The sequence below is a fragment of the Perca fluviatilis genome, chromosome 12, assembly GCF_010015445.1.
Source record: "Perca fluviatilis chromosome 12, GENO_Pfluv_1.0, whole genome shotgun sequence".
Lineage (NCBI taxonomy): Eukaryota > Metazoa > Chordata > Actinopteri > Perciformes > Percidae > Perca > Perca fluviatilis.
The window spans coordinates 17,501,173-17,527,369 of NC_053123.1; the positions used below are offsets into that span (position 1 = coordinate 17,501,173).

The following is a 26,197-nucleotide window of genomic DNA, read 5'->3' on the forward strand; positions in this document are numbered from 1 at the left end:
GCTTTTTATGCTCTTATGGACAAACAAAATGTGATAATCAATCTGTGTTGACTCTAGTTTGGTAGCATTACGTTTGTAACCTTGGTTTACACAAATACTCATATTCTCTACCTTAGAGAATATGAGGTTTTCTCTACATTTTTTTGCACTCTCTGTCTGTGGCCTCACTTGTACCGGACACTGTAGACCATGCTGGAATAGTGTCTGACTTTGGCTGCATGATCACAGCATACCAGGCATGCCATCATCCTTATACAAGCAGAGCCTGGACCCTGAGCTCATTGCTTACTGGTGCTGATGATGAGGAGTGTGTGGAGCATAGAAAAGAGATGGTCAGTAAATGACAGGGATATCACTACATGCAGAATCAGCCTCAGTGGCCCCCTTTTTGGATTATGTTGGAGTCTCGTCTAACCTGCAGTCACACTCTCAAAGGTGGTGTTTTAGAGTAAAGCTATTCTTTGAAGCGTCTTGCACAGCAGGAGTACGTTTGTTTTACCTTACAGGACTTAGTTGAACCAGACTTCCTTCCTTCCCTCAGAGTTGGTGCTGAGTGTCATTATGAGATGTCGTCTCCAAGCGCCTCCTTCGTGCAAATCAGGTTCGATGACATCCACTTCTACGAGAACTGTGGCGGCGGCAGCTTTGGGAGTGTGTACCGAGCCAGGTGGATCTCCCAGGACAAAGAGGTGGCGGTGAAGAAACTGCTCAAGATTGAAAACGAGGTAGGAGTCATAATTGCCTGGGCTTTTCATATACTTTTTAATTGTCAGTATAGTAATCATTTTAATTGCTACCCCATTTAGCCCGATGTGGTGACTTCTGTACCCATCACTCACGGTCATTATACACCCCCTCTTTTAGAAATGTGCCATGAAAGAAACAGTATTGCCAAATGAAGGAATGTATTTGGCCCCAATTACAGCAGGGACCGTTCTTGAGATTTCTTTAAAAGCTCTGGCTCATTGTCTTACAGACAAAAAATCTTTTCACAGAAATTGTGTTATAGTTGTTGGCCTGTGATAGGATCTTCAGAAAGTGATTCATGGTTTCTTTTATGAAATTGTAAAAGATCACAGATATCCATTCAACTTCACTCAAGTGTTGGAGAGATGATTGTTCAGTGAAAATAATAATGTAATCCTTTCACATTGAACCAATTGTTCTATTAATTACAGTGTTTGGCTACAATTAAATGGATTGGTTTTGTCAGGTTTCTGTTCATTCTAGGAATGGTTTCACATTAATCTTTCTGGGCCAGAGTATGTTATATTCATTTATTACACAGCTTTGTTGAATTCTCAATTCTGATTGGTCAATTACGGCTTTCTACTTTCTGTTATTTTTGAATAGCAGACTGCTGCTGTGAATAACAGACCGTTGCTCTGGACGCAGTTCTGATCATCATCTGGAGGACCATTTTTAAGTCAATAAAATCATTTTAAAATCAATATTTTATTTATTGATTTCTTTAGGTAGTTGCTAGGGCTGAACAATAGATCTTTTTTTATCGTTTATTGCGCAATAAACACATCGCGAAAGGCTGCTACATATCCCAAAAGACACCAAAGAGATTTTTTAAGTTAGTTAATAGAGAGTATCAGTAGAAAACTAGCCTACACTTAATTAACTAATTCATTTTGTTAAGGGTTCTTTTGTATGTTAAATTCTATGTTCAATTTGATCAATAAAAGAATGTTGGAAATTACAAGCAATTTTCTGTATATTTTGCAGAATACTGAAAGCAGCAGCAAGGCAGAACTAAGTACACTTTAATATCTGTTTATCGCAAATAATATTGTTATCGCGATATTCAACAACGTAGACATTGCCTTTTAACTGGTACAAGAAAATGGGAACATATAAACCTGTCTTGGCCTCTCTTCATTGGCTTCCTGTACGATTCAGTATCGATTTAAGATCGTATTGCTTGATTTCAAAGCTTTAAATGGTTAGGCCCCTTTGTATCTGGCTGAACTTTTACATAGCTATACACCAGTCAGAACACTGAGGTCAACCAACCACCTGCTTTTGGATCTCCCAAAAGCTAGGCTAAAAAGTAGAGGGGATCGAGCTTTTGCGGTGGGTGCTCCCATCCTCTGGAATAACCTTCCATTGTATATTCGAGAGGCGCAGACTATATATACTTTTAAGTTCTTGCTAAAGACACACCTTTTTACTCTGGCCTTTGGTCCTAGCTGAGTGGGCGTCAAATGTCTTTTAATGTGTTTTGTTGTTTCATGTTATTTGTAACTATGTATTTTTACATAATCATTTTGTATTTGATATTCTGTCTTGTTCAGCACTTTGGTCAACCACAGTTGTTTAAATGTGCTATATAAATAAATTTGACATTGACATTGAAATAACATTATCGCATATCGCATATTTTCCTCATATCGTACAGCCCTATTAGTAGCTGTGTAATAAGCAAGGTTAATGTAAAGCGAGCAGGTAATTATTGTGAAGGAAATCCATTCAGAGTGATTTAAGACCCCTGCATCACCCTGTCGGGGTTCAATTCGCAATAATGACCCGCTATGGAGAAATAGCAGTCTGTAGAATGCCGTAATTCATCAATCAAAATCTAGTATTCAACAAAGATGTGTAATAAATCAATATAACACACTGGACCATATATTTATATATACTCTTTGCCCCATGCTAGCGTCATGGCTCTGTCGGACAGTCCACTACTTTGGTCCATGAAATATCTCATCAAGTATTTCATGGATTTTCATGAAATTTTATACAGATATTTATAGTCCCAAGTGGATGCATATTACTGACTTTGGTGATCCCTTGACTTTTTCTCTACCGTTATCATGAAGTTAACATTTGTGCTTTTTAGTGAAATGTCTCAGTAAATATTAGATAGATTAATTGCCATGTAATTTGGTAAAAAATTAATTTCCCGCATGTGATGTCAATCCCTAAACTTTTCATCCAGTGGCATCATCAAGTCCAAATTTCACTAAGTCCAGCACTTTGGTACAAAACTAACGCCATTTCCATCAGCCTCAGCTGTACTTTGTGTACCAAACACTAACCTGCTGAACTAAGACGGTAAACGTTAGCATAAGCATGTTAACATTCTTATTGTGAGCATGTTAGCATGCTGACATTAGCATTTAGCTCAAAGCGCTGCTGGGCGTTAACATAGCTGCAGACTCTTGTTTCTTTAGACACTGATAGAATGATGTTCAGACATTTTTATAGCAACCTCCATCATCATGAAAAAGTTATGTTTTCCTCTTGTGTCTCTATTGTTTAGGCTGAAATCCTCAGTGTCCTCAGCCACCGTAACATCATCCAGTTTTATGGCGCGATTGTTGAGGCTCCCAACTATGGAATCGTCACCGGTAAGATTTAAATACAGTATGTCTTAATGATAATCAGTGTACAGCAGAGTTGCCGGGCTACATCAAAACGCAGCAGCTGAATCTGTTTGCATCAGTTGCAGTTTGCTCAACACTGAATAGTGCAGAGGTTTCTATGGAAGCATTAGTGAATGCCAGAGGGTTCAGGAAGTGCACACATTGATACAGTAGTTGTGTGCCCCTTTTTTTGTGTGTTCAGGTTAGAGGCTGAGAAGAATAAAGCTCATGTAGCAAGGGGCCCTCGATGCCTCTGCACAAACTTTCACTTTATTGTGGAGATGTCATTTAAGTTTTTTCTGCTGGTGTTTTGTTTGTCTAATTGTTATAGCATTGATCTCCCCTTGTTCTTCTGCATTAATAAACCTCCACATTTGGATTTAAGACCATCAACTGGATTCTTTTGTCATCTTGCACTCTTGTTTTGGGCAGAGTTTCTTAATTTGCCATTTTTGCAGTTTGGTCTATCTGAGTGTTGTTATGCTGTTTGCTGTACTGATGATGATGCCCCATAATAATAATAATAATAATAATAATAATAATAATAATAATAATAATAATAATAATAATGTTACTATTAATTATTATTATTATTAAATCATACCCTCTTCTCTCTTCCCTCGTTTCCTGTCCGCCGCTTCACTGTCAACTGTGCAATGTCAAAACATAATCTTAAAAAAAATGCCAAATGTCCCAGAACCCATGGTGATGCTTCAAACTCCTTGTTTTGTCCCACCAACAGCAGAAAACCCAAAATATATTGAATTAACAATCATATAAATTAGCAAATGCACACATTTCAGAAATTGGAAACAGCAACATGTATTGTTTGAAAAACGATAAATCGATTTTCAAAATGATTGCCAATTTGTTTTCTGTCAATCAACTTATCAATTAATCAACTAATTATTGAACCATTGTATGTAATTGAGATTTAATTTGCAGTTGCACGAATGTCCAAAGTCCATTCCCTTTCTAAGAAAAACTTTGAAACATCAGAGCACCATCCGCCTAAAGTCCAGCAGGCAGTAGCTGAGCCTACATGTAGATAAGAAGCTGTGTTATAGACTCTTAAAATGTTTACTGACTCTACATCAAAGGCTGAACTACTGAGCCCCTTGGGATATGACGAAGAAGTACCATTTCTATTTGACAGTGCCATTATTGAAATGTCTGTGACATTCAGGGGTTACTGCTTGTTCGGGAAACCTTGTGATTCTAGAGAGTCATATCATTTCAATGTCTTGTCCACAAACAATGCTCTCCTTCCAGGAAAAAGTTTAACACACTGTCAGTGCAAGTCGTAGTAGCCCTCACTCACATCCTGAACAGGGTGTATCACCTCCTTCCATCATGAGGACAATACACAACATCCCGCACAGCGCAGCTCAAACACATGAAAGATGTTCTTTGTTCTTGTGGTCAATGAAACCCATAGTTCACATTTTTCCTGAATAAATCAAGTGTGTTCATTGTGTGTTATCTAATACAGTAAACTGAGATGTGTTTCTTTCCCAGCCAGGGGTGTTGTTACAAACATTACATGTATTGACAGAATCTTTAGCTAAAGCACCTTATACTAAATGCATTCAAAATCCATGAGAACAAGAGCTAGAAGTCATCAAAAACACCAACAGCAACCTAAACAAACAAGCATGTATGGTGATACAGTACAAATGGCGCAAGTATCTTGTGGTAAAACATGACTTGATCTGTTCGATGTGTGCTGTTTGAAGGGTGAAAGGTGAATGATAAACATGGAGAGATTGTGGCTCTGCCTTTCTTTCTTTACCTTTGTAAAGATGTTATAGAAGGAGCCCTGTATTTGTTTGTTAAAAATGCCAATATCTCTCTACGACAGTCCATTGTTTGGATAAATTGTTAGAAACAAAAGGCCAGGTTTTGGGAAGAGGTGACAAAAGCAACAAAACTGTGTTGCCGTTATCAAAACAGCCAATGCTCCAAGTTGTTTTGTCTTCATTAAATTAACAAAATCAGCATTTTTCAGAAAATGCTTTAAAAAAACACTCCTCAGTCAAGACAAAAAAAAACTTTCTTTAAACACATATTATTTTCAGTTTTTCTGTTTTGTACTAGATAACCGTCCTGTCATTTACATCAAGATATATATTCTTCTACACATCACACTCACCTAAATGTTTTCCCAGTGTGACACACCCATCGATGGCATGACTACAGTCATCTCAGGTCAACCCATAATCTCCATGACTGAGATTTGTGTTCCATCACCATGCTGAAATAATTGTCCTTTTATTGAGGATTTCTGGGTGGTAGAAGACTCTGCTAAAATTCTGCATACAGTATTATGGAACCTCATCTTCTACAAAATGACACTGTAACAAAGTTGGGCAACTGGTGCCTCTACAGAGTTTCCCATCTTACATTCACAAAGCTGCATGTCGTGCAGGTGTATATCCTCATTCACCAGGTAACTTACCGCATGTGACTTTACATGCGACTTTACACAGATCATGTATTCAAAGGTTTTGTTTTCTTCAGTAAGAAGAAGATTAAGGTCATTGTGAGCAGAACACTCTCATGTGAAACTTGTGTTAAACGTTAGGCAAACCATGCTTTCTTTGTGATAGCTGTGTGTGAGAGTAATCGTTAACAGTTAGGTGAAAGCATTTGCAGTTGTGACCGCTAACATATGTAAACCTCATGCCACCTTAGCAGCCGCTGTGGTATTTTGCATCTGTGAAAGAGGAAGGTTTTGTTGTCAAGGGGCTGGTTGGTGTCTCTATTTATCAAAGCAGAATCTAATTAGCACCAGATACAGGAAAAATGTTTATGGCCATCCTGACCATGCCTTGTCCACATTCATCAGCTCTGTTATAAATTGCCTCAGTCTGTTGACATACAGCATCAGGCTAGGCAGTTCCCTCTTTCTACAGCCAATATCTACAACCTATTTGAGAATCCCGTTTGTCTATGTTAACCTGTATGGGTTTACAATGTCTGCTGTCACTCAGCCGCCTCATAAACCTAATGAATTAGTTATTGTTTTGGGGTAAAGGTACATTTACCTGTGGGATACACTGCAAAGCGTTGTCTGCAAGGGTTTCACACAAGCTGATTTAAACTATTTCATGACAGAAGAATAATTCTCTCTGAATAGCTAGATGATACTAAAACGAAAGAGAAGTTTACAACATAGCCGCAGGATATTATCTGTGGAATGTGGCTAAACGTATTAAAAGTGCAGAAGCAGACCAGTGTTTACTTGCACACACAGGTGAAGTGAGGTGATCTTATTTGTAGGTCTGCCGTCAGTCAGCTTTTGCTACAATGTAAATAAAAAAAGCCATGCAAAAATCCAGATTCATAATAAAAGACATTGGTGTGTTTTATGATTGTTAATTAAAATCCTGTCTTGGTGCCACTGCATGTTTACATTACTGTGTTGGACCATGATTGGGTTATTATGCACAAACAGAGGTTTCCTGCTGTTTTAGCTGGAATGATAGTGCTTGTTTATCTTCATACAAGCACTTTACCTCACGAGATCTCTGTCTACAGATTGCAAAAAAGGTTGATTTGCCTGTTCTGCATATGCTTTGTGTTAAACAAAAGCTTTATCTGTATGTCTTTGGAAAGTTTTGTGAGGGGGATTTTGCAAAAGGCTACATGGTGGTCAATACCCATAAGAAGTGCCCCATTTGAAGTGTTTAAAACTTTAGAAAAGTAGTTAGACTATTATTTTGTGTTTTAGAGTTTATAAATGTGTGGGCTCCTGAGGTAACAGGGTGGCTCATTGTGTTCAGTTAGTGATAAATTGAGCTCTTCCACAGCAACAGGTCAGTGGCAGGAGCAATTTGTAAACAAGACACTGTCCAGGAGTCATCTGGCAGAATTTCAATTTTCAATTGTTTTCACATAATGCTCTCACATACTACACTCATATGTACAATGTAACGCCTGTAAGTGACTGTAAGTCATTTTACCATCACAAACTGTCAATTCCATAAAACATAATCATTTTTTTTTTTTTTACAGAGTATGCGAGTGGTGGATCATTGTATGATTACCTGTCCAGCGATGAGAGTGAGGAAATGGACATGGGGCAGATCATGACATGGGCTGCAGAGATGGCCAGAGGTAAATGTGACAACTATTTTATCTCCTTGATTATATCAGTAAAAGGCAGCTTGCTATCTATCCAAAATTCAAGATATGTTGCAATATTATAAATATTATAAAATATGTGAAAAAAAGATTTTAAGAAAAGAAAAAAACTATTTAAATATTATATATTCATCTTATACAAGATTTAGATTGATTTTTGGATGCAATAAAAACTGAACTGCAAATCATTAAGCACAAGATCAAGTTTGGCTACATTTGTCCATCATGTAGTGTCATTTGGAAACAAATAGAAAAAAAACTATAATTAACTGATACAACCCAAGGTTATTAATCTAGATGGAGATTGAACCCTGAGGAACACCAGCATGGATGTTAAGATTTTCAGAGTTCACATCTTTAGCTCACCTTGAAAACGTCATATCTTAACTAGTCAATTTCTTTAAGAATCTTGACATACTGTAAGTATTATAATATCAGAGGCCTAACACTTAGGGAGTTCTGAAAACCAGATTGTCAGCAGGTTAAATCAGAAGTTTTGGTAAGAAACAGCCATAGCTTGGAAAGTATTCAAACGTTTTACAAGGCAAGACAAAGTGTTTGACTTTGCTCCTCGCGTAAGCCCTAATTTGTTGCAGTCATTATGTGCTTTACTGTTTGCAGGGACTGTAGGTGCACTTTTACATGGAAATATAAATAAACAAGACTCAAAATGAGCCTTGATTTTCTACTCAAAGCAGCCCTAGGTCTCCCTCATTGCTACTCTACATATACAGTATTTCAAACAAAGATGCATTATTTTCTTGTGTGATTGATCAGAGCCACCAGTGTGTATATAGGAGTTTCCAGTGATCTCCTTCTGAAAAATGTCTCTTTATTTTTATTTTTCGCTTTAGGAATGCATTATTTACATTCAGAGGCCCCTGTTAAGGTGATCCACAGAGACCTAAAGTCCAGGAATGGTAAAGGATTTGATTTCTAGAATATTCTTTTGTTTCCAAAACTATGCTACATATTCTTTAAAGTGAATACATACTTTTATTTTCTCTTGCAGTTGTTGTGGCAGCAGACAAGGTTCTAAAGGTAGGATTTCATTATGACTTATACCCTGTAGAGTTTCATCTCATATATACATTTTGCTGCACAATAAGCCGGCTCTGATGAGGTGATATTGTCTGGTTAGCTGAATGTTTCAACTTTTATCTCAGAATTTGAAAGGAATATGAGCATAAAATACTGGTATGTTATTTACCTACAGTATGTCGACACAAGAGGGCAGTGACTAACTTAGCTTGTTCAAGAAACCACTGAGCTTCACTATAGGTGCTTTGGTGGATGAGACTAGTAGAAAGGAGATTTAACAAAAACTCATGGCAATATATTGTACCTTTTATTTGCAAGAGAGTTAGTATAATATGTAAAACTATTAAGTAATTTCATAAGTATTTTGAAACCTCCCCTGTATGTATCTGATGTATCATAGAGCTAAAATCCAAGAACATAGTGTGGCAAATTGCAGTGATGAAAATAGCAGTTGATTGCAGTACAGTAGATACCCACATTTGTAGCATTTACTAACACCAGCATCACCACCAGATGCACACTTGCGAGTTACAGCCACTGTTCTTTTTCAGTAGCAAAAGAAAATCTGCATTGCTGGTTTGATTAGTGCGCAATAAGGACATTGTTCTATGGATGGTGGCTATGGATTGCAAAATACACATTTTGACTTAGTTGCAATGGTTATTTCTATTCTGTTTTCGTCACTTCAGATCTGTGATTTTGGGGCATCCAAGTTCTTGACTCACACAACACACATGTCCTTGGTGGGCACATTTCCCTGGATGGCTCCGGAGGTGATTCAGAGCCTGCCTGTGTCTGAGACTTGTGACACCTTCTCCTATGGTGTGGTGAGTGACAAGAAGAAGGGGAAAGCGGCATTCTCTGTAGATCACTGTTTTGGCACATATTGCCTAATTTAGGGTAAGAGCCAGCAATCAACTGAGTGATAGTGTCTTGGACAGTTGCCCTTATTCTTATAATGAAGAATAAGTTCTGTGAACAAATGTTCCTCAGTGTTATGTCTCCTAAATCTTTTCGGGGTCTAATATCCGACTATCCTACAAGGAGTTTTGATGGAGTATACTGGCCCCTTAAGACTTACTTCCAGGTTCTTTATACGTTTTTACTAAGATTCTTTGACTCATGAGTCAAAGTTTAGGACCGTTCTTAAGACCATTTCTTTCAAAGATCATACAATGAATGATTGACAAGAACAGTGAGTCTCACACCCTGACCCATTTATAGAATGCTTTTTGGTTTCAAAGGAAAGATTTAAGGGAATAATGCTTTTGGTTTATATCCTAAAAACGTATTCAAATTTAATCAAATATGTTCAATAATACATTTGTAGAAATTGCACTGAAGTCACCCAGGGTTTAAAAAACAAAACTGTCAGTCAACCAGTCCCTTTGACTTTTTCATTTCTGTATTTCTTTCTCTGCGTAAGTAGACAATAAAAGTAGTTTTGACCTTTTCATAAGTATAGCCTCTTAGAAACTTTCTGTCTTTCTTCTTCTTGAAACTCTTATGAAGTTTCTGTCTAAAGACTTTGGGAAGTAGTTTCAAAATGGAAACAGCTTACAAATTGCAGTTCCTGTATTACAAGAGTAAATTACTGATAAAAAGCCCAATCAATTAACAAAAAATATGTTTCCCCAGATTTTACAAGCTAAGCATTCTTATGATTTTATGATAAGTGCTTTCTATGCCAGGGATACTGCAAAATTGACTGCAGATTTATTAAGTATGCAGTTTTCCCCCTCAATCACTTTTCTGAGGAGCTGTTTTCTATAGTCAAATACATACATGTAATACAAGGCAGCTGGCAAGTGTAGAAATATGGTACACATATACAGTAGAGCCCTTGGCTCTGGATTTTGCATGGCTCTCCTCCACCTTTTCATGATCTAATTTAATGCCGACGCAGGTTGTTATTTCTGATTTATGTTACTGCTGAATATCAACTGAAAAGCACCTAAATTATCAAGGGAGTACTGTTATTGTACTTCAGAAATCATGGCAGCCTTTAATCATTGTTGAAAATCTAAACTTAATCTTTTTGTCTATTTTGTATGTTGCATTTGGCCTCTAAGAAAGGCAGAAAGGTGTTTTAATGTTTATTCATATATGAATATGCATTCTTTAGAAACAAATACATCCCCTCAACAATATTTATTCTGTGAAAGCCAACCCATGTTGACAGAGCATACATGCATGCTTATAATTTTACAGTATTATCACTTTGTTTGTTTACTGACCTTGGCTCTTGACTTCTGTGGCAGGTTCTTTGGGAAATGCTCACCCGTGAGATACCTTTCAAAGGCCTGGAAGGTTTACAAGTGGCCTGGCTCGTGGTGGAGAAAAATGAGGTGCTCTAGTGTGTAATTACGTGTACATTCCATATACATTTATTGACCCTTGGAACTGGGACATCATTATTGTCCAGTTAAAAAAAACTTCCTTCACACTAAATAAAAAAAAACAACTACATATATATATATATATATATATATATATATATATATAAATAGTTTTGTGATACACAGTATATTGTATGTCCTTGCTTGGGATCATAGGTGTAAAATATCTTGTTGAGGAAATTTAGCTTTCTTGTCGAGAGCTAGATGAGTAGATTGAGACCACACTTATGTCCGTAGGTAAATATAAAGCTACAGCCAGCAGATTTTTTTGACATTTTCAAAAACCAAAAAAAATGACAACATAATTCACAAGATACCTTAAAGACATACATTATAATAACATATACATTGGAGACGTGCAGACATTATAGTCTGCAATGGTTGATGCTGCATTCTCCATAGAAAGCAAATCCAGAAACTTCTTCAACCAGTTATATTTGTTATAGCAGTCTAATTTGCTTTTTTTCCAATTCATAAGTATAGTCCTCTTTACGGAGAGAAAAGCTAATGTAAATATGCATTCTGTACTGTACGTACAGGTCTTGCTTGTATATTTTCCAATCTGCTTCCCAATTTACATACACCCCTTCAGCTCATCCTACATCTGACTGTGTTTCAGAGGTTAACTATCCCGAGTGGCTGTCCTGCCAGCTTTGCTGAGCTCATGAGGAACTGCTGGGCAACAGAGCCAAAAGTGAGTGATCCGTTAAGTCACGTTAGCTTGCAAATTAACAACATATGTATGGTTTAATTTGAATCACAGACAAATGTTTGTGTGTTGATTTAGGAAAGGCCAGTGTTCAAGCAGATCCTCTCTACTTTGGAGTCCATGTCTAATGACAGCCAACTTCCTCAACAGTGCAACTCTTTCCTTCACAACAAGGCTGAATGGAGGTAATGTGATCAGCCATTCTCCCAGGCCCAGAAAATGTATTTATAACTCTCCTTTTTTCACCAATATACTGCCTCAGCCTAAGGAAATGTGCAACTGTTTTCAAAGAATGATGTGGAAATGTAGCTGACGGGGGCCGTGAAATACAAAAAGGACTTGAGATTGTGCATATAGATCTTTAATAATTACACTGATAGCTACATAAAGGCATGAAAACCTCCAGAGAATCATCCATCTGGATATACTTCCTCTCTTTACCCATAAGGCCCTAAAAATAATCACCATCTTTTTCAAGTAGAAGTGTTTAATTGGGTTGTATGAGCAGCTGGAGGTTTGGTGAGTCTCAGCTGTTACTTTATTCTCTATCTCCCTCTCTGCGGGGCTTGTCTGTGCTCTGAGGTTTTTCCTCAGAAGTTGTGCTGGTGGCATCATGTCCAGGCAGCCATCTGCAGGTGAAGCAGGTTGGAGTGAAGCTTGCTGCTGGAAAACAGAAACTGAGAATGTGTGACACGGAAAGAAGCATTTGTTATAGCTCAAGAGGTTTGATACTATAAGCCTAGCTGGCTGAAAGTGGAAGGACAGGCTTGATGGTGATAAGAGCAGGTGGTAGCTTCACCAGAAAGGGTGGAGAGATATTGTGTTGACCTCAGAGCAATGAGATCTGCTGGGCTACGGTATAACAAACCTAACAAGTCTACAGCAATGCCAGCAGCACTGTAAGGCTTCACACTGAGCTAAATGTTAACATCAGCATGCTTACATGCTCACAATGATAATGTTAGCATCCTGTTTTGCAGGTATGTTTACCATGTTCACCATTCAAGTTTAGTGTGTTAACGTGCCAACATTAACTAATTAGCACTAAACACAAAGTACAGCTGAGTGAGGCTGATGGGTGTGTCAATAGTTTTGCAAGTATTTTGTCATAAATAAAGTTTTGACCTGATGATGGTGCTAGAAGAAAAGTCAGGGAAGTTATTACAATTCACAACGAGGGGAACATGAATGAACACAAAAAAGACAGCCAACATGTGTTCAGCAGTGCTTCAGATGGTTAAACCACAGTTCAATGTCCTCCTGCTCTTCTGCATCATCACCGTTTAGCTTCTCTTAATGCAGATTCAAACAACTTCAAATTAAAGGGGCGAGTCACAACTTGACTGACAGTCATTGTTTCATGTCAAATCCAGTACTTACAGACTGCACTGTACATTGTTTGTACAGACAAAGATTAAATATCAAGCACTGAGAGTATAATAGTCAAAAGCAGCTGATATAATTTAATGGTTGCTATGTCTTACAACCACTAAATTAATATCCGGTATTGTGTAATCTAATTATTTGTCTAAGAAGCAAATATAGACTGAGTCACATTAGTTAAATATCATGTAAACTAAACAAACACCTCCGTGTTACACTCTTTATCAGACCATTTTGGCCAGACTTGTCATTTCCTTGCTCATCTTGCAACTGTCTGGATATGACAGTTTAAAAAACTCTTTAAAAAAAGTAAGAGCAAAGTACAGGGCGACGTTTCTCGGGAAAATGGTAGGTAAGAAGACAAATTATTTGGGAAGTTGAGCAAGAATGGAAATTGTTTAAAGTGGGAAGCGTGGGTGTAGAAACTATTGAAAACTGGCTACTGAAACACTGGCCCACTGTAGGGTGTCCGGTAAGAACTTGAACCAGAGATGTCTGACTTTGAGATCCAGGAAGATTTATTCACAACTCGAACATGAAGTTAACTATGAAATTGTATTTGACGTTACATGTGAAGTTGGATGTGGTTCTGAAATATAAGCAAATAATAATGCACATTAATAAGCATCTGACTTACTATGAACATTATTTACCAAAACTAAATGTTATAGCCACCAGCATATAACAAGAAACAGTACTAAGAATTACATTAATTTCTCTGTAATAATTAACATAAATGTAACATATTGTTCAGTAACACAAACTGAGAATAAGGCACATCTATTACAGCACACATATCCATAATGGAGAAAACAGTGTAATACACCTTTAATAGCTAAGCACGTGGCTCCACAGCGCTAGTCTGTTTACTGGCGATTGCATGTTGCTAGCAAATTGCCCTAACACAACCTGAATATCAACACGTGGCTGCACAAGTTATATTAAACAATCTGCACATCTATCAGCTATGCAAACAGCAACAGCAATATTATCAAGGTGATAATATATCTCTCTCTCTCCAAATAAATGTCACATCGTAACACGGGCTAAAGTTATCCACATTGTAGCAGAACACTTATTGAAATATGAATAAATGTAGCTTTAACATTTACACAGGTAACGAGGCAGTAAAACCTATGACAGTTTAGCAAGCTACAGAATAGTTTTAACTTACATTCTGGGCTACACACATCACTTCAACAAGTCCGAAAACGCAAAAGGAATGATAAAGAAAAGTCAGTTTACAGCTGCTGCGTTCTGTCCCCTTCTCCTGTCTGAGCGTGAGTGATTGGCAGGAGATCAAAGCAAAGACTCTCGTCACTGATTGGTCGATCATCTCAGGAGAGCAATTGTTATTATGGACTTTACAGCCGACCCCAGATTTACCTTGGAAATCAGAACAATCCGGAAAGGCCACATAAGTCTCTAGTCTGGCAGGGCAGGGAGGGCCGAATGTTACGGGCCACCAGGCGCAGGTGTGATCCCCTACCTTTACTTCAACAGTCCTGACTCTATTATGTGGATTTGGGAGACCTGTCCAACTGGCCACAGTGCTCAAGGTAGTTGAGTGTCGACGACCATCACAGTGACACCAACCTGTAGGTCGGCAGTTTCTGAGGTCCATTTGTGGCGCGCTTCTGGACAAGGAAGGTAATACTTGATGAAATGTTTCCAAAAGTGGTCAGCCAGTAGTTGACTGTGCCTTCACCTGCGTCGGCTGAGTATTTCCGACTCCGGGTACACAACCTGGGGCAGTGATGCATCTGGCCGCCCCATCAACAGAGAGTTGGGGGTGACTGGGTCTGGATCTGCTATGTTGGACGAGACATAGCCAAGGGGCTTAGAATTGAGGATCCCCTCAATTTCAGCCAAAACAGTCCTGAGTACATCTTCGGTCACCAACTGGGCACCTAAGGTTGCCTGTAGCGCTTGCTTCAGTGAACAGATCTCTCTCTCCCAACATCCACCAAAATGTGGGGCACTTGGTGGGTTGAAACGAAAATGGATCTGCTCCTTGGCCAGTTGAGCTTGGAGTTCAGGCCGCAATGTGGTGAAGGCCTCCTGCAACTCATGTTCTCCACCCCGAAAGTTAGTTCCCGGGTCTGATGAAATATGATCCCCCACCTCTTTTCCTTTCTTCTTCCTATGGTGACCTGGTAGGGCCCAAAGAAATCTATTCCAGTAGAGTAAAAGGCAGGTTGATTTGGGAAGATCCGCCATACGTTGCACTTCTGGTTTACCGCGCCATTTGCGGCAGTCAGTGCACCCTCGCTGGTAGCGACGAATGGCCTCTCTCCCACGCAGAATCCAGTACTTTCTGCAAGTCTCAGTGAAGACCCATTCCAGTCCTGGATGGCGCAGTTTATATAAGTGTCAAGATGTAAACTGCGTCGTAAGCGCCCTCCCACATGGATCAGCTTAGTCGTGGTGTCTAGTTCGGGAGCGAGGGTGAGCAAATGGCTACCTTTATGGAGTGGCTTCCCCTCCTTAAGAAATGAGAGTTCTGAGATGAAGCAATCTTGCTGTGCCTGCTGGAGGAGGTGGCTCTCAGTTTCTTTGTAGTCACTGGCTGATGGGATGAAGTCAGCCGACCCGTGCAGGGTCTGGATGGTGGCTTCAATAAGGTCTGCCAATGTGGTGAATGAGTTGGCATCAGGTACTCTGGAACCAGGGTTTAAGGTGGTGAGGTTTCAGAGGGTTGCCTTCCTGAGTTCTTCACTGTCGAGGTAAGTAGCTGGTGGAGTCTCTGGCCACTGTTCTGGTTCCTCACGAAGAAAGGGTGGTCCCTGGTACCAGCGGCTCTGTGCTCCAAGCTCAACTGATTTCTTTCCCCTGGTTATATCAGCTGCCGGATTGTTGGTTGTGTCCACGTAGCACCCCATTCTGCCAATTCCTGTATTTCAGCCACGCGAGTACCCACAAAGACTTTGAATCGGCAGGAATCAGAAAGAAGCCAAGTGAGCACAGTAGTCGAGTCAGTCCACAGGATGACATGAAGGATGGGCAGGGTAAGCTTGGTGGTGAGAACTGAGGCTAGCTGGGCACCTGTCAGAGCGGCACAAAGCTCCAGGTGAGGGATGGTCTGCTGCTTCTTTGGAGCCACACGTGACCTTGCTGTGAGAAAGGCCACTTCGACCTTACCGCTGAGGTCCTCAGTTCTAAGGTAAGCTACAGAACCATAAGCCTTCTCCAAAGCATCACAGAACACATGAATGTCCCTCAGGCTGTTTGGGTTGTTTAGCTCGGGGCTACTGTAGCATCTGGGAAGAGTGATGTGCTGAAGCTCAGGCAGTTCCTTTTCCCACTCCTTCTAGGTCTGGAGCAGGTCATCAGGTAGATCAGGATCATCCCACTCTCTATGTTTTGTCCAAAGCTGTTGCACCACCACCTTAGCTCTTGTGGTGAAGGGCACCAGATAACCAATGGGGTCATATTGGCTTGCTATTACCATGTAGATGATGCGTAAAGTAGTCTGTGGGTAGGTCTGGGTTCTGAGCTTGTAAGATAGGGTATGAGATTGGCAGTGCCAGTGAAGGCCGAGAGCTGACTCCTGGCCATCTGGCTGGCCCTGCGCTATCCAGAGCTCAGAACTGTCCGACCTGGCATCTAAAGGAAGGTGGCTGATGACTGCTGATCGGGTGCTTGCTCACTGGCGCAGCTCAAAACCCCCTTCTGCCAGGAGCATCTCAGGAGATAGAGCAAGTGTTATTATGGCCTTTTTTACAGTGGGGGCAGAAGAACCGGAGGACGGGTCGGGGCTGGAAGAGTAAGGATGGGCTTTCCTGCCTGGGCTACATGTGTTTATGAACAGAAAGTGTGAGAACTAGCTTTTTGTTGGGCTGTTGCTCAGCATGGATTTCCACGACACACAAAACAAACTTCCCCCAACGTGAAGTGAATATTGTCCTGTCCTTGGCATTCAAAGCATCAGACACAAACTAATCACCTTCTGACTGCAGGGAATCACTGATCACAGTTTAATTTGATTTTGTTTTAGTATGTGTCACTGCTTACTGCCCTAGTACTCTTACTGTGATTAATTTAACTAACTTTCACTCAACTTTACACTGGGTTGTTTAAAGGATAAGGCTGGTGATATTTAATATTTTGTTATTGTCAACAAATTCAGTTAAAGAACCAAACTTAAGCTAAGAGCTCCTTAAAACCTCTTAAACCCAGCTGACCTGCCGGTGAGTTACTCATTACAAACAATTGCTGTGCAGCCAAACATTGTTCAAACCCACATAACTTCATTTCAGATTCTAGTGGAAATCCCAAAGTTTCCAAAGATGCCAAACGTTTATATTTAATGAAATGACATAGCCACAAAAAAACAGAGTAATACAAATCTGATATGTCAGTTAACATTAAAGCTAATAAAAATATTAAAAAGGGGAAACTGGATTTTTGGGGGTTAAAACACATGAGCACACAACGGTGCACTGGATGACATGCTTCTTCATTTCAACAAACTCAAGCGGTGGTTTACTGAGTCAACCCTACAGACACCATCCTACTGCAAGAAGAGCCTCTAGGGCACCAAATGTGTATTAATCTGCAGCTGAGAATTGTCCCTAACAAATGCACTATGTAGTCCTGTTTAAGGATATAAGACAGCCTTTTTAATATACATATATTAATAGAAATGGGCTTTGGGCTGAGTGCCACAGGCAGGGAAGTATTGAGAGATGGACTGATAAATTGTTAGTTTTGGTCTTTCCATGGGATTTGTTGACAGAAAGAAAAATATTGAATCATGCCAGCCTTTAACATAATTGAATGTGGCGATATTTGGTGAATTGTTGACAGTGTTCCGTTGCTGTATACTGCAGGTGTGAGATTGAAGCTACACTTGAGAGACTTAAGAAGCTGGAGAGAGACCTGAGTACCAAAGAGCAGGAGCTGAAGGAGCGAGAGCGCCGTCTAAAGATGTGGGAGCGCAAACTCATCGAACAGTCCAACAGCCCGGTGAGTTCCTCTCTATCTCCTCTACACCTTGAGCCACCTTCACGCTCAGGACAGCCGCCATTAACTGTCAGGTGGTCCCAGCAGCAGCATCTCACTTTTACATTGCTGTTCACATGCGTGTTTCCTCAATCACATTGGGAGAGTGACAGAATTCTTCCTCTGGCGTTATGTGGAAAGACGAAAGCAGTGAAATGAAAAGTAAAGGAAAAAGCATATTATTGGCAGAGTATATTATTGCCAGTACTTCACTTACAGTATGTGCAGTGTAGTGCATGGTTGCCCAACAAGTACATTTGCATCATGATGAAGAGTGAATGCTGCATTTCTCACTAGAATTCATATTGAATTGTGAGCGTTGCAGAACTTTAGTTTAAGCTTTGCTGTTTGCTCTTGTTCCCAGCATTGTATTATTTGCATGCAAAAGACACAACAGATTACAGTCTGGTTTTCACTTTATGTGTTTCTGTGAACAAAACGTGGTTGCTTTCTCAAAACTGTGTGTGACCAAATGCCACAGTATTGTACAGTAGAGATAACTTAAACACCTTTGAATTAAGCACACTAAAGTTTCCTGTGTTTCCTTTCTTTTCCTATTCCCCCCTTATTGTTCTGTTCTGTTAACTTCCCTTTACCATCTAGTTTTCTTCTTGGGTTGGGGTTAAAATTGTCCACTTTACTTATTTACACTTATTTTGTGGTTTGTCTGATTACTTACTTCCTTTTCTTTTCTTTTCTTTTCTTTTCTTTTCTTTTCTATCCTCTCTTCTTTTTTCACCCCTATGTCCCTTCTCTCTCCCTCTCAGCTCTTCTTACCTGTGGCAAAAAAGATAAGCGCTAAGTCGTTCTATCAGTCTAAGACGGAGGAATCAAACAGTTCACAGATGTCATGTCAGATCACTACCTCCAGTAACGAGGAGGTGAATCTGCAGTCCATGATGAAAGGCTTTGAGGACATGTTTTCCTTGGACTTTGGCCGGCCTGTCCTGCACTCGGGCATGCAGGTCAACATGCAGGCCAAGCAGAACTCCTCCATGTCGAGCAGTGTCAGAGAAGGACACAAAATCAACATGACTCTGGGGATGGGACGCTTCACTTGGTCTGACGACAGTGAATAAAGCTCTCTGACGTTCTGTGTTGCCACAGCTGCATTGTCAAATACTGTTATCTCACTTAATGCATTATTGGTGTTATGGAAGCACTATTTGGTAATTAATTGCTTGTTAAGTCATGATTATTTCAATCATTTCAATAATCTTGAGAAACACCAGGAATGGCTTACTATTTCTTCTGTTTTGTTCAAGTTGTATTCAGAAATCATAAAGATATAATAGAATATATTTGTAGCCCTCAACCTATGGATATAATGGATGCCATTTAGCGTATGCCTAATGTACTGGATGTATAGTGCCATGCTGTGAAGAAAGAGCCACGTGAGCCAGTTGCTTAGAGAAGGCCAGGCTTTTATGATGAAGTGACATTTTGCTGACATTAAGATTGGCCAATTTGTTCTGGATGTGGTGGAGTGCAGTTGTTGAGAAAGTACATGTTTTTTCCTCTGACTGACCCAGGTTCAAAACAGCAGGAGAGGGACTTTGCTGTGTGACTGTCAGCTTCATTCTCAAATTTTACATTTTACTTTTTAAGACAGGCTTGTTTCTTAGGCCTGAAAAGATTTTTAAAATTAAGAAAAAAATAATTAACAATAACAAGATTTCGGTACTAAAATGCCTCAATCAGACATCACAGATTTGACCAAATATAGATTTTAATAGAATTATTTCCTTCTGTACACATGTTTTATATACAGTATCACACCATATGGTCTAACTGAATATTAGCCTCAAGACCTGCACTTTACAGTAGAGAAAATCGTATTAGCATTAGTGTTCAGTTAGGTATTAGGCTTCATCTGGGGGAAGGACATGCTTCCTTGAGCATAGCCCATTAAATTGTCCCCTTCGCTTGTTATCATCAGTCAGTCTCATGAGGATGTAATCCTCTGTATTCCTGTGTTGTTGCTTGTTAGCATCCTGCCATGAGCTAATATTCCTATTGAAACATCGCCTGTACTCCTCTGCCATCAAGCCCTATACACACTAGACAAGACATAACAATGAACACAGACTCTTAGCATTATTTACATTTCCCTGTGTGAAATCCAGACACTTCAGAAACATTCAGCCTTCACATCTCATCAAGCTTTTGCCAATATAAGACCTTCTTGATGTGACTTATTTCCCTTCACTGTTTTGTCAATAAATCAGTTTCTCTTTCAACTCTCTGCCAATCTGTTTTATGAGAATGATGTTGTATTACTACTATTATTGCCAAACCTTTTATGATAGAAGACAGAACAGAGCAAAGAGACTGATACCATTTTAATAAGATTGTAAAATATATTGCTTCACTAGGCATTTACTGTATGTTGAGCTGTTTCTTCTGATATTAACTTTATGCCACTTTGTAACTCCCAGTATTCATGGTCTGGTTACCCATCATCCACTTAGTCCACATGGGGGCAGAATTGTGTGAACTAAACCCAAGTCTTTTTCCCCCTGCAGATTCCACATACACGTATCATAAACACAAAAACTGTGCTTCTCATTTTGAATTTAAGATAGTGCTTAGAGAAAGAAGCATGGCAGCACATTTGTGAAATTCAATATGCTGCTTGAAAAGTGATGTTAAGTCACTCCAATGAGACTTTGGCAGCGGAAGAGTGTTTCTGAATCTGTTTACTTCCGAACTGCAGCACTGGAGGAGGCGGAAAACGCTGCAGGGCTGAGTGGCTTTATGGGGCGGCGGGCTGCACTGAAATGTATGGCAGCAACTGTCTATTGAGACCGGCATTCAGCTCATAATCTGAGCTGTTATCAGATGTCGTGGGAAGAAGACAGTGAATGGGGGATTACTCATTCATTTAGTCATCTTTCCTCCAATTTTCTATTGCATTATTTCTGTCATTACACACCAGTCTCATGATCACAATGATGAAATCTTTATTTTGGCTGGCAAGTTTCTGCCTGATTACATTTAATGAGCAATAAATGATTTATCTTTCAAACAGATCACGTTAGATCAGTCAGATGGACATTTCGGTTTGATATATACCATTAGAGGAAAGTTGTCTTAATCGCATAGCACAATAACCGGAAAAAGTAATCGTTCGTAGCAAAAACATTTTTATATACTACGTAACTTGATAAGAAGTTGCTATTACCGATAAAAAAAAAAGCGGGACATGGGGGTCAAATCCAAAGGTCACGTCATGCACCTCAAGGCAAGGCACAGTTATCAATTAACCACAACTGTCTTATTTCTTTTAATCTATACATACTTTACAGGATGAGATCATTGCTCTTTGATATTTGGAATAACAATCAATCTCACATTGTCTCTTTGGCAGGGAGAAATTGAAAAGCTAACGAATGAGTACCTCGGGTTTGTCCACTTCCCACCTCTGTTGAAGGTATAAAAGTTTCTTCTTTATCTTCAGGTAGAGTTGGTTTTTTGGTTTTTCTGTGCATCTTTGGTGCCTAAACTCCCCTTTCTTCCCAGGATGAGCTGGAAAAGGAGGTGCAGAAGAGTAAAACTGTGAATCTGGAGCTGGTGTTTGGGTACCACTGGAAACCAGGAACTGGGAAATCTGTAAGTTTGTCGTTGCATGCACGCACGCACACACCGGACACACACACACACACACACACACACACACACACACACACACTGACTGCATCAGTATATTCTGCAGCTGTGAGCATCAGATGTAGTTCATAATTCACTCTGTAAAGGTCAACCAAAAAATGTAGGACAATCAAAAATAAATGTTGTATCTGCTTTGATTATTAATTGTACAGTAGATGTACAGAATCATGTTTTTGCCATGATTGAATCAGCCTCCTTGCACTGAAGCTTTGTTCTGAGAATTCATGATGATGGCTGTTATACTGACCATTGAAGACATCACTAGACATGCATAAAACCAGATAAATAAACATTTCATTCTCAGCCATGTACCACATCCACCTCGACTTGCTCACAGCCCTTTGTTAGGATCTCAAACTGTGGAGAAAGGGTGGCTCTTCACTTGCTGTTTCAATTTAATCAAAAATAGCCCATTAAGCCAGAAGTCATTTTCTTTTTAAAAGGCAAACGTTATTTAATCTTTCAGCTGTTCATTGTCCCATCATAAATAGTCCTCTTTCAGTGTGTTCGGCAGGGCTGAAACGAGCCTGCTAATTGCCTCCCATTTCTTCTGACATGTGGTGGTTTAGTGGGTAGAAAACACAGCAGGGAGAAGGAAACAGGAGGCTGAGAAAATGAGAGCTAATTATTTTCCCCTGCCTGGTGTCAGGTTCCGTGTCAGCCTTGTTTTTACAAACTGGAAGGTTTTTTGCACTAAATAAAACAAACCCGCACTGCATTTTTTTCTTTGCCCGTCTTTGCTGGCGATGTCATGGAAGCAGCTGCACTTCTCAAAGACAAAATGAGGGCCTGCGATTGTGCGGCCACCATCTGACAGCCACTGAGGGTCCCCTACTAATGAGGATATCACCGTGCAGCCAAGTGAAAGGTGCTGAATTATGTATGAGTTGTCATTAGACGCACTCGGGTCCAAGGCATCATTACCAGACATTGTTTCTGCTGGAGTGATTAGAGTAGCATGGACCTGGGAGCCCCGGTGCGACCGTCCAGTGCCGACACCAGGCCAACGCGGGGCCACGGTGTGTTTCTGAGCCAGAGGCTTGCTGAAGCTTCCCCTTTGAGCTGTTTCCAGCCCCTGGGGACAATACAGGAGAGGGCGAAGGCTTCTCAGACGAGTATGTTAGTGCCATTCCTCTGATGTCTTTCTCTGTGATCACTACACAATGAATTGGCCTGTGCCATAAACCCTGTGTGGTTAAGCGGTGACCTATGGCTTCAGGGCCGGCTTTTGGGGATTGGCAGAATCATTATTGCTTCGTCAGCATTCAGTATGCAGGAGAAGAGAGCTGGGGAATTGAGATTTGTGCCTCCTAGTGAGGATTTGATGTGTGCCGCATGCAGCAAGTCACGAGGAAAAACCTTCACCCTTATCACCTTAAATCGACCAGATTCCTGCTCCAAGGAATTAATCCTGGATCCCACAGAGAATAATAACATCAAATGTTTGACATGGAATTTACAATGTCTACATAACAATATTAGCTACTGTTGTCATTTGTTTCTATCTCTCTGTTATATTATTGTATGAAATATGACTATTCTCACTGCAATGTTGAGGCATTAGTATAGTACTGATTTCCATTAAGATCTGTTCTCTAAATAAGGTGTTACACAATGCTTTAGATATTGCACACAAATTGTATTTTATATAATTTATCGTTTTTCGTGCCCTTGCAATTCATTTATAATATTTGTATGTTATAATTTCTTTCCTCCCCCCACAATAAGAGGCATTGTGGCCACTAGCTTCCCACTACCCATAATCTACCTCTAGGTTGTGCTGTTGGTTTATATACAAGAGTGACCAAGTTCTCCACACAGAATACTGCAATTATAAACTTTTCCGTGCAATCAGGTGTTGTTTCTGAGTGCACCAGACCAGACCTACATTATCTCACTATTATCTTTTTCCTTTCAAGGACTGCAAATGGAAAATGTACATGGAACTTGATGGAGATGACGTTGCAGTAACCTACATCAAAGACGTCATCTTCAATGCCAACCGACAGGATGTGGAAATCCTTCGGATGACTAAGGTGTCGTCAGAAACACACATGACCACTCATGTTTTAATCAATTCTAAATGTTGTCTATGTTTCTGACCTAACTGGTTGCATTCATCTATTAGATTGTTGTATTGTTGTTGCCATTGACAGATTTATTCATGAACTAATGTCATTTCAACGCAGCCACCTTTTGTGATGGACAAATGGATCGTTGGATTACTGCAGGACCAGAAAGTGGACTACACAGTCAATTATGAGGTGAGTCATTTCAGCAGCTGTGGGAAGCACCTCACAAAACAAAGTAAAATATACACGTCAGCTATTTGAAAATGCATCAACTGCAATCACAGAACCCTGTGCAACACGTATACATATTTTTAACACTAAATATCCTTATATTCTCCTTTGACTTCACACTTCAGAATGATGTCAAGTCACCAAAGTCTACCAGACACAGCTGTCCAGTGATGTGGAGTCACAGTGGTGGCCAAGACGAGATCAAAACTGTGGAGCTGGTCATCGAAACTACACCAGCTAACATTGACTGGAGCCCCATGGACAAGTCTAATGCTGGTAATCCTTTTATTTATAGTTTTGTTGAACCAAAGAGTACCAAAGCAACAGTCTTCACTGCTGGATAATTAAAGATTGTTGCTGTTGAATTTCCTCATTTCAACATATCACAAAAATATTTAACAATATTGAACACAGACTATGCTCCTATTTTTTTCAATCCATATCTTCCTTTTTAGATATTGATCCCACATGGATGTGGAATGTAAGGCGGAAGCAGTTGATGAACCAGAAATCCATGCAGACGACTGCTGCTCTGACTGCCTTCACTAGCTCTGACGCCCGCACTCTGCCTCAGTTCCTGTCTGCACATGAAAGCCACGGGTTTTCTTATGCTGCAGCTGTGCGTCGCTCTCCAAACCGTGCCCATGGAACTCCTTGGATTGACTCACGCAGCTCCTCGCCAACTACCAGCCTGTCGGCCAAACTCTCCTCACTTCATCTTGGGTCAAAGGGCAGCAGCCCTTCCAGCACCACGTCAGAGAGCGCCTCAGAGAGGGAACGAGAGCGCCCACTCAGTGCTGGAGCAGTGCATGACCACCACAGAAACCGCTACTTGGGCAACACATTAACTGTGGGAGGGGGGCAAGGTAGGGGGCATGCATGGACCAATACTAGAGGTAACTATATTAATAATAAAACCAGCAAAACCTCACGACAGCCAGCGAGGCCATGGTCCAACAGTTACAGTTTCACACCACAGAACCGCCCCTCCACAATACCAGGTATATTGTCTGTGACAGAAAACCCCAGTGAGGAGAAAGAAGGGGCCAAAGCCAGCGAAGGAGGGTGGATCAAAGTGGAGCGACAGAAAAGATTACCACGTCAGGACAATAAACAAGTCAGAGGTCGACAGAGGAAAGGGGGCAGGGGAGGTCGCGGTGCTGGTGGAAGAACTTAATGTGGGCCACACATGAACTGACAGCTTCTTAACATGCGCTGAAAAGGTTTTTACATTATGAATTATGTCTGCTTACATGCTCACAAATGAACGGCTTGTTTTAAGAGAATCACACTGATACCTATGATGTGTATATGAATGAACATAAGTTTTTATTTTTTTTTAAACTGGCTGCTATCAGGTTAATATAAATGCTTTATTACTTTTATTATTATAAAAATGGAAAAATCATCCTTGTTCTTCACTTTCTTCCTTCGATTTAATATCAGGTAGCAACCAGTGTTATGGTTGCATAATTTATTTTATTTTATTTATCAGCCCAGTTTCTCTCAAGTAATCAAATAAACTGTTATAACACCCTTATATACAATGTTCATTTCTTCAAATCCATACTTTCTGAGTTGCCTCTTTGGTATGTCTCTTTCTGTGGAGTATTTTTGAAATATAACATGATCTTCTGATTCCGTTGTTTGACAATGGACATATAAGATAAGATATGGTATGCCTTTATTGATCCCCAGTGGGGAAATTGTTGTTGTAGCAGCAGCAGCAGCAGCAGCAGCACAAGGACAAAAGCAGGTCTACAGATAAATATAGCAAGTTAAAAATTAATAATGAGAGGTTTATCAAACTAAAATATAAGTTAAAAAAAGAAGGTATACAAGAGTAATTAAAAAAGAAAATTACAAGGCAAACGTGACAGTGGTTGGATGTGTTTAGTAGCAGCAAAGTCAGCAAGGTTTAGTGTATAGCATACACCAGACATATAATATATACGATAAAGTAATGCTATTTAGTGTTTGTCTGTATTAATAAAGATTTAATAGAAATATAATATAGTATATAATGCACTAAAACAGTATAACACATAATGATATAATATGGGATATAGTATAAGGTAAAAGTAAACAAAGTTTTATTAGGTCTGGTGTCCCACACCAGCCTTGTTATTTTGTTCACGCTTCAATCATATAAACTTCCTTCTGTTT

The 26,197-nt window shown here is 39.8% G+C and overlaps 1 protein-coding gene across 1 annotated transcript; it reads left to right on the forward strand.

Annotated features, from left to right (window-relative positions):
* Positions 1–522: 522 nt before the first annotated feature.
* zak (sterile alpha motif and leucine zipper containing kinase AZK) lies at positions 523–25,532 on the forward strand. The gene is made up of 18 exons (XM_039818299.1): positions 523–725; positions 3,275–3,362; positions 7,395–7,496; positions 8,378–8,443; positions 8,536–8,564; positions 9,254–9,391; positions 10,826–10,912; positions 11,583–11,657; positions 11,751–11,857; positions 17,888–18,023; positions 18,827–19,135; positions 21,253–21,303; positions 21,430–21,492; positions 21,582–21,671; positions 23,648–23,764; positions 23,918–23,992; positions 24,157–24,307; positions 24,487–25,532. The coding sequence occupies exons 1-18, from the start codon at positions 567–569 to the stop codon at positions 25,206–25,208; spliced, it is 2,565 nt and encodes an 854-aa protein (XP_039674233.1). The 5' UTR covers positions 523–566; the 3' UTR covers positions 25,209–25,532.
* Positions 25,533–26,197: the final 665 nt, after the last annotated feature.

Coding starts and splice junctions, on each gene's coding strand:
- zak (XM_039818299.1), top strand. CDS start 567: ATGTCGTCTCCAAGCGCCTCCTTCGTGCAAATCAGGTTCGATGACATC. Junction 8,444..8,535: donor AGACCTAAAGTCCAGGAATG/GTAAAGGATTTG, acceptor TTTCTCTTGCAG/TTGTTGTGGCAGCAGACAAG. Junction 8,565..9,253: donor CAGCAGACAAGGTTCTAAAG/GTAGGATTTCAT, acceptor TCGTCACTTCAG/ATCTGTGATTTTGGGGCATC.